Raw genomic sequence first — 14,899 nt, 5'->3', positions numbered from 1 at the left:
TACATGGCATTGCATGACAAACTGCTTTTTTTTTTTTGGGGGGGGGGAGGGGGCAGAGGGGGTGGGTGAGTTGTCTTTAACCATTCCTAGTTTCAGGGCTACTATACTCACAGGTGTGTGAGTTTAATTCAGAAGTTATACCAAGTCCCTGGTCCTGTTTTTGGTATACCTGGGCAGCTCAGAGAGTCCCTCAAAGGAGGGAGCAAGAAGACAATGAGGACCTCTTAAACTGCACCCATCTTCAGGACCAGGGCCACTGGTGGGGATACAGTCTGCAACCTTGTAGGTTAAAAATCAAACTCATGCTTTCCAAAATCTGAGCAAGAGACTTGCTCATTCTTTCAAAGCATAGCTGGGGACACCCCTTTCTGTACATTACCCAGATTTTCAGAGCCCATCTGCCTGCAAGGTACCCCTGCACACCATGTGCTTTACTTCTCATCCATCACCTCAGCTGTGCATAGCCCCACTGAAATGTGGTCATTTTTATGAACCTTAAAAAAAATAATATTGGGTTACCTCCTTGTTTCCCAAACTCTGCATAACACTTGGGACTGGCTTCAGTGAGGTGAGGACTTGACTCATGGACACCATTAGCAAAACCCTGTCAAGTCATTAAACACCACAATGAAAAGCCATTCATTACAAAAGGGCTAAAATAAAAATCCAGCTAGACAAATAAAGGAAAAGCACCCCTGTCACTAGAATTTATTGAGACATTTTCGAGGCCTTCAATGGGGTTTTATTTTGTGATAGTTTTCTATTCAAATTGTAATCACAGGACTGGGTGTGGAGTTACTTCTATTTGGCAACGTGCTCCTGGTGAGAGGGAGAGCAAGTGTGCTACAGGCACGAGTATCAGGGAATGGGCAGCCCCCGACCAGCTTGACCTAGATGTGAGCTCCTCCCTGAGTTGGGTTTCAGAAATCAGTATTACACAGCAGAATGTGCCCCCAGTGCACACTGCCTCCACTTTAGCCTGATTTTTGTGTTTCTCTCAAAATCACTAATGTGCTGAGGAAAGGGTATGAAAAAGTTATTGTGAAACCTACAAATATCTTTTGTGAAATCAGAGACCACTTCTTTCATTTTTGGCTTGCGTACCTTCTTGGGCTGGTTAAGTTTCATTTCTCATTTTATGGACTTGAACTGGAGTGATGAAACCCATCAGCATCACCCCACCACATCCCATTGTTTTGAGAACTGCCAATAGCTTTCATGCATAAAACTTTGGTCCCAGCTGTGTAATCTGGGGACCTCAGCTTCAGAGATGTCTCCTCAGCAGGAGTCTTGCATTGAGCAAGTCTGCAGGTTTCATGGCGCAGACTCCTGCCCCTCAGGAGGAACCTCACACAACATCACTTCTCCTGATAATGGTATTGACAGACTGTGTGAGCTCTGGTGTCATGACAGCAAGTTCGTCCCTGAATGCTGTGACAAGGAACACAGGTCCCTGTCAGGGTAGAGGATGGTACCAGAGTCCCCATGTCCACTCTTAGTGAACCTCCCCTTTAAAAGCCAAATCTCTTCAACACAGCTTGCATCTTTCCTTTGGCTGATCTTACCTCTTCCGTTGGCCTGAATCCCAATCCTGTGCGCATACTGCATGTCTCTGATAGTCTAATTAGCTAAATATTCAATTAAAAAAAAAAAAAAAAAAAAAGTGAAAATGTAACCTGAGGGCAAGCAAACCATCCGCTGAAATCCTTGATAGCAACAGGAAAGGTCCTCACATTAGTTCCAGTTGGAGAAAGCAGGCTGCAAAACTAAAAAAATTAGCTTGTTCCTCTGGCCATGAAACTGAAAGAAAAATCAGGATAAAAAAAAAAAAAAAAAAAAAAAAAAAAAAAAAAAAAGCAGCAAAACAACAGATTATACTCAGCTTACTGCAGCTTTTTACTGCACAGTTGCAATAAATCATCGGTCAGCTTGGCTGATCAGCTCAGCTCTCCACTAGCTGCATGAAGTCAGAGGGGAAGACACAGCATTCCTGGGATTTGTCATGAGGAGGTTTGTCACATCTTCCCGAGGCTTGCGTAAGGAGGAATGAGACAGGCTGCAGAAGGCCAAGTGTTAAGCAGAAATTATTTCACTTCCTCCGTGCTTTTGCAGCATGAAATATTTCTTGCCATAAATCAGCTCTGATTAGTTTATTATGGATGTTTAGGTTAAATGTCTCAATTGCTCTTTTGTTCTTTGGGAATCCAATCTTATTTTTATAGATATTTATTAGTACAGCTTCTAGACGGCTGATTTCATTTCCCATCTCTTTCCCATATTTTTGGCTGCGCTGCGGGAAGGACTGTGTCATAAAGCTAAAATACCCACAGACATTAGCAGCGGGACATGGGCTTGCCTCTCTACCCACCATGCTGAGACTAAGCAAGGCTGCGTGGAGAGGATGTGAGCCCATGCAGAAGCTGACTCCCAGCTCTTCTTCTCCCACAGACGTGCCACAGCCTCTGGGAGAAATGTGGCTAGCAAGGCACAGCCACTGAGTGAGAGCTGCCCTAAAACAGGCGGTTGTGCTGAGAAAATTGTATGCGGGAACACGTGCCTCCTGTTCACATGTAGGAAAATTTCACAGAGTTGTACAGTTTAGCTTCTGCTCTTCCCTTCTTTAAAACCACTCTGCCACAGCCTCCTGAGGAAACAAGATGAGGGGTGGCCTGATGTGAGCAGAGAGTTGTCATCCCAGATTGCTGAGCCTTCTTCACTCCCACATGAACTTCTCGGTGGGCTGTGCAGGGACGTGGCTCACTCACCCCGTTACTTACCTCGTGCATCAGCTGCGCCGAGTAATTCACCAGCAGTTGTCGAGAGGCCATCGCAGGAGAAGTACTGATGTGGCAGATGTTACTTTGGTTTTGAACCTTGGTTGTTCAGTGACTACTACCCAAGCTAGGCGTCAGAGCGCTCAGCTCCCCGTACCCACTCCGGCAGATGGGTCTTGCTGCTGCGTTGCCGCGTCCACACCTAATATAACACTTGCACTTGGCTCCCACCGCTGCCGTTGAAAAGAGGGTGGAGTGAACTTGACTTCGACATGTCTGGTAAAAAGTTCCCTGCAGACAATGTCTAATGAGGTTTTGATTTTCCAAAATAAACTTACAGCAGCTTGCACAAATGCAGAGCCCCTCCTGCTCCTTCACTCCCCCCCGACGGAGGAGCTCCCACCACCTGTGTGCCAGCGCAGGTTTTCTGGATGTGGCTGCAGGACAGAGGCTTGGAGGGATGGAGCAAGTGGTGCTTATATCAGGGTGCACTCTAGGGTTGCCAAGAGCCTTTCCAGCAGCTTACCGGAAAGGATAAAGATTAACTTCTTCCCTCTGCATGAAGGAAAATTAACCACGTGCTCGCTGTGTGGAAATGGTAACAGAGAGTGCTGATAGTGCTTCCTCTCCAAATACAGCGAGAAGTCAAAAATAGGAAAAAAAATCACTTGGATGGTGTGGGAAACTCATAAGATGGTCTGCTTACCCTGCTCTCTGAATTACCCAGACCATCAGGAATCCCAAACAAATTAATCCATATCACAGCAGATCGACTTGTGCTTGATCACAGTATTTTGTATTTTGGTACTATATATTTGATATCTATGTAATATACATATTATTTTTCTTCTCTAACTTTATTATTATTATTATTATTGTTATTGTTATTATGTGTGTTTGTGTGTGTGTGTGTGATGTAGAAGCTTTTCCAGTGTCTTCATAAATAAAAAACAAAAAGGCATCTTCCTCTTTGAGGTGACTTTGCTTGATATCTGCCCTACTCACGAGGAGCAAATATCAGGGAACACAGCAGGAGAACGTCTTTCCTTGAGTTCTGCATGGTGGTCCTGGTATCAGCTGTGCTCAGGTGAATCAGTGGGGACAATGTTCAGAGTGCCTGCAGATAACAACACTCTGCACAGTGACTTCTGCCCACCACCACCTTGACAGGCTTTGATAACTCCAGATATCAGGTACCCTGAACCACTTCTTTGCCCTTCAAGAGTAAAAAATCCACAGTAATGGTAGCTACCAACCCACTGGTGCTCATCTGCCTAGCTCCAAGAAGCCACATGCTTCAATGTTTGCCATCCCTGTTCCCCTGATACTCATGGAGAAAGTGAGGGTTACCACCTGGCAGCTAGCCATCCTATCCTAAAATAGGTAAGATGAAGATACGCACCTACTTCTTGCTGCTGAAGGAGCCTCTGGGTGACTGTCTTAGGCTGAGCATCTGACCCACATATTTTAATCCAGGCCAGAGAGGTTTCTCCTCACTTACATCCTCTCCATGCAGCAGCTAGCCACCATTTGGTTAGTCTGCGTGGCTGCACTTGGTGCACCCTCAGAGGCACCATACTCTTTCTTCCCAAACTCCATCCAAGTGTCACCTCTCAGACCAGAGCCTCTGCGGCACAATCTCCCATTTTGGCCACAGATCTGGCAAAAGAGGGATGAGGTGACCATGCACAAAGCAGGACTTCCAAGTGACATTTAATTAAATAGGGGAAAACCAAACCACAACAAGAACAACAAATCCTGACCTTTAAACTTTTTTTTTTTTTTTTCAGATATTACTGTCAGGCCTTTTCTCAAAAAACGACAGCTCTGCATAGAGCTCCTCTAGAAACAGAGGCTAATAATAGTTATTTTTAGCTTACATACTCAAATGGTTCAAGGTATTTGTTTCCTAGCTGTCCTATGAAGACTAGTCTGGGTAGGACCCACTGGTTTAAGTCTCAGCAGAGACATAAAGCTAAGACTTTATGGAAAACCTTTACTGCACTTGGGGTACCTGTAAGCACTTCCCCTGAAGACAGAGAGACACTTGCAGTAGGATGGTACAGGAGCATTCATCAGCACTGCTGTCTGGTGACTGCAGAAAGCTTCACAAAATCCCAGCAGACAGAGTGATTTACATTCACAGCTACTGCTGACATTAAAGCTTTTTGGAAGATGCAGACTAAATTTATTCTCTTCATTAAATAACAACAGACTGGGCAAGGTGTGAGAAACTTGCCTTGATTGCCCCTTCCCTAAGCACTGGACTAGATGTTCTCCAGAGGCCCCTTACAACCTCAGCAGCCCTGTGGCTCTGTGATGTTGAGGTACAATGGTAATTCTTCTTCAGATAAATATTTCTGACAAAAAGACAAATACAGACACATACACAAACAAAAACAAACAAACAGCCAAACAAAAAGCCCACAGAACTATTCTGCTTTCCCAGGAAATATGCTGACAATAGTGTGTTCATCCTTCTTCTCCTGGGCATTAAAAAACAGCTCACATCAGATAATATTAAGGTTGCTGTAGCAGCTTGACAAGAGGTGAGAATTCCCTCAAAGAAGGCAATTTCTGGTAATTGTGAAACCCTCTGACCATTGGCATTAGCAGGTAATACAAGATCTGACAATGTCAGGTGTCGGCTGCAATCCCGTTCCCCAGAGAGAATGAATTAAAGAAGGCCAAGTATCAGCTCTCATCCCCTCTTCCAGTCACACCCAGGCCAAAAGTGCTCTCAATTTCTCTTTCTTGCCATCTCTCACACATTCTCTCTGTTTTTCTTAGGCTGTACTCCCATAGATTGTCCCAGCCATGTCCTTGTTTTTTCACTACTTTTTTTTTTTTTCCTTGCACTTTTTGTCATCTCTGTATTGGCACACAAATTGCCACAACACAATACCTATCAGAAACTACTAATCCTGAATGCCTTATTCATGAAACATGTTTAAAGGTGGTAGCTGCTATTACTTCAAACAAAGAAGCAGATATTTCTCATAAGGCCTCCCAGATTGATCTCATCAACAGATTTCATTAGGGTGCCTGTTTTTTGTGCCAATGCCATTAAAGAAATGTTGAATGAGATTGGGATCAAGAGTCATCCCTGGGGTTCTCTGCAAGTAATCTTCTTTCAGGTTGGTATATTCCGTTGTAGTAGTTACCAGTTTTAAAAACATAGAGTTTCATTTTCCTAACACTACCAGTATCATACTGATAGATTTTATGAATTATATTGATTTTGTGGTGTATTTATAATAGCAGTGAAATAAATTAATGGTCGCAGAGAAAGATGAAAATTCACACGTTTCTGACTTTATCACAGAATCACAGAATCACAGAACTGTAGGGGTTGGAAGGGACCACAAAAGATCATCGGGTCCAACCCCCCTGCCAAAGCAGGTTCCTCAGACCAGGCTGCCCAGGTAGGTGTCCAGATGGGCCTTGAATATTTCCAGAGAAGGAGACTCCACAACCTCCCTAGGCAGCCTGTTCTAATGCTCCATCACCCTCACCATGAAGAAGTTCTTTCGCATGTCAGTGCGGAACTTCCTGTGCTCTAACTTGCAGCCATTGCCCCTTGTCCTATCCCCACAAACCACTGAGAAGAGGTTGGCTACATCCTTCTGTCCCCCACCCCTCAGATATTTGTATGCATTGAGGAGATCCCCTCTCAGTCTTCTCTTCTCCAGGCTGAACAGACCCAGGTCTCTCAGCCTTTCTTCATAGGGAAGATGCTCCAGGCCCCGTATCATCTTTGTGGCCCTCCGCTGGACTCTTTCCAGGAGAAAAGAGTCCAGCAGACTCTTATATGAGAAAGAAATGAGACGGAGAATGATAGATTGCCAAAAGGAAATTTAGGATAAAGATTTGATGAGAGCTCAGACCCTGTATAGAAGTACAGAAGTACAGGACTACGGGAAGAGAATTGGAAATTCAGCTAGAGCTGAAAAATAGCAGAAAAGTGGAAATAACCCCTGATGAGAGGTTTGATGCCTTGCTGAAGACAAGCAGGAATAGAAGTGAGTTTCCATAAGATGAGAAGGCTCTGCTTGCTGCTTCTCCTTCAGCAAGATAACCAGCTCCTGAAAAGATTTTTAGTTTTGCTCAGAACATAATACCTTCAGTCTCTAAGCAGCCTGGACATACTTTTATTGTCTTGTTTTCCTACCATTCTTGCTTCACTGTTTCCACATTTTATTTTTTCTGTGAAGAAAAAGAAAAGCCAGAAAACAGAATAAATAAATAAATAAATAAATAATATGCTTTTCCTTAAATATTTATCAGCATCGAATTCCCAGGTGTAATGGCTTCTCCTGTCCGCCACCTTGAGTATTTCCAAGGTGCTAGAGCAAACTGCAGAGGATGTCTAAGTCAGCTAGACTGTGCTAAACATTTCCAGGGAGTCACATTTATAAACACAATTGTTTATACCCTTACAGGCACCATGCAAGGAAGAACAACATATTTTATATATACATATATACATATGAGTGACTCCTTTGGGGAATAATAGTGGAAAGGTAATTAAAATACTGATATGCCAAAAATTTATCTCAAAATTAGAATATTTCAACCCAAAGGCAATACTTTATATAGCACTTCCTCAAGAAAACAGTTTTTGTTTGTTTGTTTGTTGGTGTTTGTTTGTTTGTTTTTGGGGGAAGGGTATAACACTGTTTCCCTTTTATTTAAAAAAAAAAAAAAAAAAAAAAGTTGTTAATCATTTTGAACTAACTACTGGATAAACCCAGATCTCAAATGACAAATTGTTATGCATAAAAACACCCACTCTGTTTAAGTAGTTACACTGAAAATATAAAACTCTAGACGAGTCTAAACCTATAATGAAAGATGGCATGTTTTTCCTCCTGTAAAACAAATGTATGTTTTATCTTCCCCTAAAGTATAGTTTAAGCTGAAGAAAAAATTTACCTGGGAAATCATTTGCAGAGCAATATCAAAGAGACGTACTAATTAAGGACAGCCTTTGAAATTGGATCCGCATTTCTTGACATTGGTTAATTTCCTGTCTTGAAAAACCATTTGTGGGCAGGTTTCTCTATTTTGTCTTCCATCATTACTAAAATATTTTGGACAGGGGAGAAGCAATTGACTGACATCTCATGTCAGGTTATTTCATGTGACGGTTTTATAGGCTTGCCTGGAAAACATGCTCTTCCAAAAGGTGAGTTAGAAAACCATGCTCACAAAGTAATTCTCAGTTCAGTAACTCTGCTAAGTGGAAGGATGAATGGAGTAAGGCTTAAGACCAGAAATGTTCGATGTTTTTATTAATGGTCTGGATATCAGCAATGGGAAACTTACAATGTTTCCCATAATACTGTGCTGAGAAAGAACGAGTATACAAAATCATCTTGACAAACATGGGAAATCAGCTCCAGAAATGAGATGCAAGTCTGTAAGGTGAAATGCCAGTTACTAAACTCATTGGGTAAGTGTCAGCTGCACAAATGAAGAAATGAAAAACAAGTGACTACCTAGTAATTCTGCATGTGAGAACCTAAGGATAACGGTGGATCACAACAAGAACATAATCTGGTACATGTTATATCATTGCAAAGAAGGTAAATATTGCATTCAATTTATGTGTAGCCGTACTTGACTCTCACAGGAACCCCTCTGCTCTGTCAGCTTTGGAAAAATCCCACTGCAAGAACTCCATGGGCACAGAGGGATAGCAAAGGTCCCAGCTTTTCTCTGAGACTTCACCAAGAAGCAGCAAGTACTGTAATACTTCCACAGATTTTTAAAAAATATGAGGTGTTATTACTGAGTTCCCTTCCCAAAGATCGCAGGGTAGTTTGAAATGGATTTTGTTTGGCATGGCCAAAGGAGCCCACTGGGTCTGTTTCAGTGCATAAGGATGAATGAGTTTGCGGATGAAGTGGATGTCTCCCCTGCTTTTGGACAATACATACATATTGTAGGTAAGTTGCACTCATTTTGTGTAGGTTTCACAAGACTTCCTCTGCTCTGACAATTAATATGAACTCATTTTGGAATTATTAATGAGATGCTCCTTGTCTTCAAAGTCAACTGGATATTGGAACCTCATTGGCAGAAAAGCAATAGCTTTTTGCACAAACTCTTTGAAAAGGGACATTTTCCTAGCACATTCTCACACAGTTGTGGGGACTGACACGTTGTAGATGGTTTTCGAGGGAGAGGAGGTGTTCCCATGTATACAAACAGCCACAGCTGATGGGAAACTGGCTCTGTATCATAGCTTTTCTAACTAGACAACACATCTGTGCTCATTCCAAGGTATGTCCCCCATCACGTCACTTTCTACTAAGTTTCTGGCTTGATTCTATAAACCTCAAAAAAAAAAAAAAAAAATCTGACAGAATTATTACATCTGCCAACTGAGTGTAACATTTGCTATTTATATAGTAGCATTTTATTATTAGAAACCAAATTTCTTGAAAGCAGACTTTTGCAGGATGTTCAGGTCCATTTACCTTCATTTTCTGCTCTTCTATTTCAGGTAAAGCCATGGGACATTTTCACATTAAAATTGAAACTATATACAAGCTTTTGCTGAAAGCATTGTCAGATCAGCACTGGAAGATTTTAAATCAAGCAATGTCTATGAATGGGTGTATGAATAGGTCTTTTGTGGTCTTGTCATTTCTCAGGCACAAAGCCTATGGAGCAAGCAAAATATTTTGTCCATTCATGTTTTTACTATGTGATTTATAACACTGTCCCAAAGCCCTTTGTGAATTTAAAATGCTGTGACCATGTTTTTCGGAAAGGAATGCTTAATTTTAATATTCCCAGATACTCACTGAGATTCTTAAATGAGACCCTGATCCTGCGAATAGAGACCAGTGCTTTTTATTAAGTATAGGACTGAATTTTGGCAGGATGAGGGCCTAAATAAACTGGCATTTTAAAAATACAGGGCAATTTTCAAGGTCCATTACAAGCCATAGAGCACAGAAGCAGTACTATGTTGCGTAGTCCTGCTGGCTTCAGTGGGATTATTCATGTTTAAAACTCTTGTTTCTCAGGCAGAAGAATGGGTCCCCTCTGCCTTAAGTGAGAATTGATTCAGGCTCTTGAAATTGCAAAGCAGAAGTCTGACACACATGCTTAGTTCTATGCACTTGATTTTGACCTCTGAAGGTAAATACACATTTCTAACTTTTCATCTGATGAAGCCTTAAACCTAAATGAGTGTACCAGCTTCAGGCAGGAAGAGGTCAAGCATTAAAGCATTCTTCTAACTAGACCCTTTACTCATAGCAGGTCTAAGCAAATAAAAGCAAAAACAATGCCTTTTTAGAAAGCATTTTATTACTTTAGAAACCATCTTAAGAAAAATAATGAAATATCAAAATGTCTCTTTTAAAGTCTATGGGTTTCTACAGGTCTACGTCATTCTACAGAAGGTCAAAATAGATTCAATATTAAACACTTTACTCCCCAAAGCAGGTATGCACCATATATGCATAATACTACAAAGAATCTTTAAAAAGCAAAAAGTCATTTCTTTGCACACTTAATTTTTTAAAGACATACCTCAATCAAAGCTGAGGAATTAGATAGACCACATCTAAGCTAAGCTGCTCGAGAAAGGGGCAGAAGATCAGGTAAGTACAGTGACAGCCTTAAGTATTCCTTATGTCTGATTTATTCTCTGGCGACATCTGAAAACCAGTTGATCTTGGATACAACTAACAGCAAAAGCCTGCTAGGATGTAAAAAAGTTGTGATGGGGCTCTCTTTCCCCATGCGCATGCAGTAAAAGCTCTACACAGAGGCTGAACTGATTTCAAGGCTGTCACAAATCAAGACTCAGAAGGCCAAGGTTCTACAACCGCGCAGTGAAGAATGGGAACAAGGCCAGTGCAAGGGAATTAAAGCAATATGTCATCAAATACCGTACAGATTTTGTCTCAGTGTCTATACCAAAGCCTTTTAGTTTTATAACTAAACTTGATGTGGAGCACCAGTCTCTGAGTTTCTCAGACAACACATAGCTAGATGTCATCAAAGAGGTCCTCCGGCTCGCAAGTGTTTTCCAGTGTTTCGAGAGACATCACATCCGGAGAATGCTTGCCCGATGTCTTCTGTGAGGCAGGATCAGGCCTGGGAATATTAAGCAAAGACATAGGTTTGAAATAAGTTTAGATAGGGATATAAATAAATCCAACACGCACACGGCCAAGGTGCCCATTTAACACCGTATTTTGAGATTTTTGTTAAGGTTACATGTAAGAGAAAAGAGCTTTTTGTAAGACCTAATTATGTGCTGAGATGGCAGTGGCAAAACAAACAGATGAAATTCAGCTTGTAAATGTCAAGCCTTTAGCTATTTTGTTACAATTTTTAGGAGAATGACCATTTCACCCACAAATTCCACATGGAGAGCTATGGAGAGCAGAACAAACACAGAAAGCAAGGAGAGGACCCGCCCTTCTTCTGCTGTACAAGATGATGCTCCATGAATTGCTCTTTATTTTTACCCTGGTGCTAAGTGTGTGTGTGCTGTCCATCACTTTGGCACACTGAGTTGTCTCAAAGGTCCATGCCCCGAGGGTGCAAGCCTGTCCCCACACTGCGCAGCAGAAGAAAACACAGGTAAATGCAGAAAATCCTTGCATAGCACATGCTCTCCACCACTAAAATCCACGTTTTCATGGACTTCCAAATCCCTGTCCTCCACCTGTATGTATATTATGTTTACATGTGCTCTAACTGTATGCAAAAAAACTACTCATCATTCACTGCTACTTATATGCCAAGGTGCAGGTTTGTCCTTAGGTAACTGGACAGCACAGACTCCTACCTGAAAACTTTCTGCTTGAATCAGACATCTGTTATAATGGATAACACACTGCTCTGCAACAATCAGCCCTATTTAGTCCTCCTTCGACTGCCCCTATCAAGACAGATGATTTAAATGTTTCTTGGCTATATGGGCTCCTGGCATTTACTACAAGCTCACGTTCACTGCTTCTCCTCTCCCTCTGAGACGGCATTCAGATAAACACAGAAGATGAGGTATCCTGCATTTACAAAGATGACAACATTTGTGACAGCTTCTAATCACTATGAGAATTAATACGTATAGACTGGGATTCTCCCCAAAACCTTTGAATCCTACACAGATTTGGTTTTGTGAGCTTGAGGAGGAAAATCACTGATCACAGATAGTGGAGCTGTCAGTGATGCGATATTCCAGGACGGTATCACTAGATGCTTTGAAAACAAGAACTAATCTCTTAGTCTTGACTCAGTAGACTGTAGGGAGTCAGTACAGGAAGCAGGAAGCGGACCTGATGTGCTTGCACTGTAGGGTTTGGGACTGGCTGGAATTTCATGAAGGTCAATGGCTTCATGCCCAGGTACAGTCCACTGGTTTCATCCTGACAGAAGGTAAAAATTTTTTCTATTACCAAAACCAACACACCATTCACCAGGATGGGAAGAACTAGACAGAAATGATGGAAAGTTACTCTGAAACTCTGCCATACGAGGGCTTTGTGTAATGAGGCATTCAAAAGCCATCTTAATTCCCAGACTAATTGGAACCTTCAACTGCTCCACAGCTGCCAATATATTTAGTCAAAATCAGCATTTTTGATTGCTGTTTTGAAGTTTGGTTTCACACAGATTTGGAACCAAGTTTTAGAAAATTCCCATTCTAACTGGAAAACTCCAGAAAGCAACAGTTCTAAAAAACACTGCGATCTTCAAAATGTAATAATCTTCCCAAGAACCCAGCCATTCATGGCTTCTTGTCCTTCAAGTCTGTGAATCCACTGGAGGTTCAGAGCTCTCACTACAATGTTTCTTGGAGACTGATTTCCATTTAGAGGTGGAGCCCTCCGTGCTCCTTGGGAACCAGCAAAATCCCATTAAATGCTGAGTTTGGGACACCTGCCCTTCCTATGAAGTCTCCAGTATTCGGAAGGGTTTCCTCACCACCCTATCCATCATTCCAGTTCTGCAAACTGCTTTAATTTCAACATACCATTATTTTCAGATTATGATCATTACTTTCCCTGGAAGTCTAACTAGGTTCCTCTGTGAACTCTGTAAAATGTTCTCCTTCAGGTCTGAATTAATCATGTCAAAGAATGTGCTTTGTTTTGTCGTGTTTGTTTTATTTTGTTTTGCTTCTTCTATTGGCATGCAGTGACATCTAGACAGATGACAGTCTCATCAAAAACCACTTGGACCAACTGCAAATCAAATGTGCCAGAATCAGACCGTTAGCCAGTAACCTCTGGTCAGCAGGATCAGATCACTCTGTGCCATTCTGACTGTTTGTGATCAACTCATTCATACCCTTTTTTTACATATAGGCAACATACCTCAGCACAATGTGAAGTTCAAGTTCTCTTATTGAAGGTGCATAACTTGATCAGTCTAAAGCATTAAGTCTCCAGTGAGAACACAGGTGAACCACACAGTGTGGAGCAGCACATATATCATTTTAATTAATTTTGAGTGGTCTCACAAGCAGATAAATTAGGCTGTGAAAGACCTCTGTATCACCACAGGTTATTTCAGGTACTTGAAGTCTTTTTAGATTAGCTTAGGAATTTTTCACTGTCCACATGCCATTAAGGTAATGAGTCTGAGTTTTGCTGACTTTGAGGGTTCACCTATCACAGCATTTTCTGTTTTTGAAAAATAAGCCTGACATTGCTTAAGAATGGCTGTATCAGTAACAATTTTATCCTCATTGGGTAAACTAACTGTTTTCAACATTACACATGAGAACACATCCATAAGCCAAACCACTGGTGAGTTTTAACATTACACAGCTAGAACTATTAAGCTCCTGTACTGGTACATGGTACTCTCATTTGCTCTCCAGAAGCTGTAATACCATGCCTGTGAATAAACCCAACTACACTTGCAAAGTGGAATCATTAGACTCTTTACATGAAGTTCATAAGCAACTTAATTTTGGCTTTAAGACTGTATGATTCATACTTGCATGGCAATTATTCAACACATGTCAACAGCTTGCCTTTTGCTGTGAAATTTTGAATCTTGGATTCTCACTGAAGCTGTACTACCTGATGCATAACTGAGTTAATTTCTTTAAATTGCAGTAAGTTGTATAGTTCTCTCTTGCCAAAAAGCCTGCAAGTAAAGGCATTCTTCTTGAAAGTTTATTCTTATGTTGGATCACTTTTTGAAGTCTTGCCTTTTGGTAAACTTAAACTCCATTAACACATGTGGAGAACTGCTGACTCCAAGAGATCATTTCATATTTCCTGACATTTAGTTCAAGCCCTTCATAAATTGAGACAGAAGACCAGATCCACAGCTGGTGTGAATCACTGGAGCACTAATAATGTCAGTGGAGCTCTGCTGACTTACACCAGCTGAGATTCTGGCCCAAGATTTGGAAGAAAGTGGTTATATTACTTGATATTTCTTTCCACAGCTGAGTAAGAGCCATAAGAAACAGAAGACATGCAACATGGTACTTAACTAAACAGTACAGTAACTCAAAGCCATGCAGGATGATGGTTTTGCACAGCTTGGGAGAAAAAACAATGGACCAGCCCCATTTGCTTCATGTGATGAATTGTTCCTGAGTTCACACGGACCCCAGAGGAGATCTGCACGACACCACTCCTGCTGCAGTACATGGCCAACTCCACTTGGTAATGTTTTTGCAGGAGTATGAAGCAGAAAATAATCTCTAATGTGACTGCTATAAATGACATGGTTAAAAAGAGCTTCCTAGTGGCAAAAAGATCAAACAAGTTGTAGCTGCTCTGAAGCAAAATCAGGTCAGAGGCTGCAACATTAGTACCATTGCTCATTTTGAGGCATTCCTTGCCCGAAGGATGAAAGGTTCTTGCACGGAGCTATGCTTGCACATCCAGCTCAGCACATTGTGGTTACTCTTCCACTGAAGGTTTTGTTCTCAAGCAGCTCTCATGGGATTTGGAAAGAGCAATACTCTGGTAAATTAACATAGCCAGAAAAGTTTCCTAAAAAACTTAAGCAATCTAGGAGGCATACTTGTGTCCTTGTACAACTGTATAATTTCCCCCATTTTTCTTAGTAATTAAAAGAATCACTTCCAATCAAAAGCTGGCATTTTACTAAAAGAAATTTCT

The 14,899-nt window shown here is 41.4% G+C and overlaps 1 protein-coding gene and 1 long non-coding RNA gene across 3 annotated transcripts in view; both read right to left on the bottom strand.

Annotated features, from left to right (window-relative positions):
• Positions 1–1,577: 1,577 nt before the first annotated feature.
• On the bottom strand, positions 1,578–3,040 carry LOC309890144. Its single transcript, XR_014319382.1, has 3 exons — positions 2,778–3,040; positions 1,734–1,758; positions 1,578–1,628 (listed from the first exon to the last, which is right to left on the bottom strand). It is a non-coding gene; the product is annotated as an uncharacterized lncRNA (long non-coding RNA).
• Positions 3,041–9,701: 6,661 nt separating this feature from the next.
• Positions 9,702–14,899, bottom strand: part of XRCC4 (X-ray repair cross complementing 4) — a 186,832-nt gene continuing 181,634 nt past the window's right edge. For both annotated transcript variants that reach the window (XM_082782774.1, XM_082782775.1), the window contains exon 8: positions 9,702–10,895. In XM_082782774.1, coding sequence (XP_082638900.1) covers positions 10,787–10,895 — 109 coding nt within the window. In that variant the 3' untranslated portion in view covers positions 9,702–10,786. The remainder of the gene's footprint in view (positions 10,896–14,899) is intronic.

The sequence above is a fragment of the Aythya marila genome (assembly GCF_965140915.1).
Source record: "Aythya marila genome assembly, chromosome: Z".
NCBI classification, from domain to species: domain Eukaryota; kingdom Metazoa; phylum Chordata; class Aves; order Anseriformes; family Anatidae; genus Aythya; species Aythya marila.
This window is presented reverse-complemented; position numbering and strand designations above follow the sequence as displayed.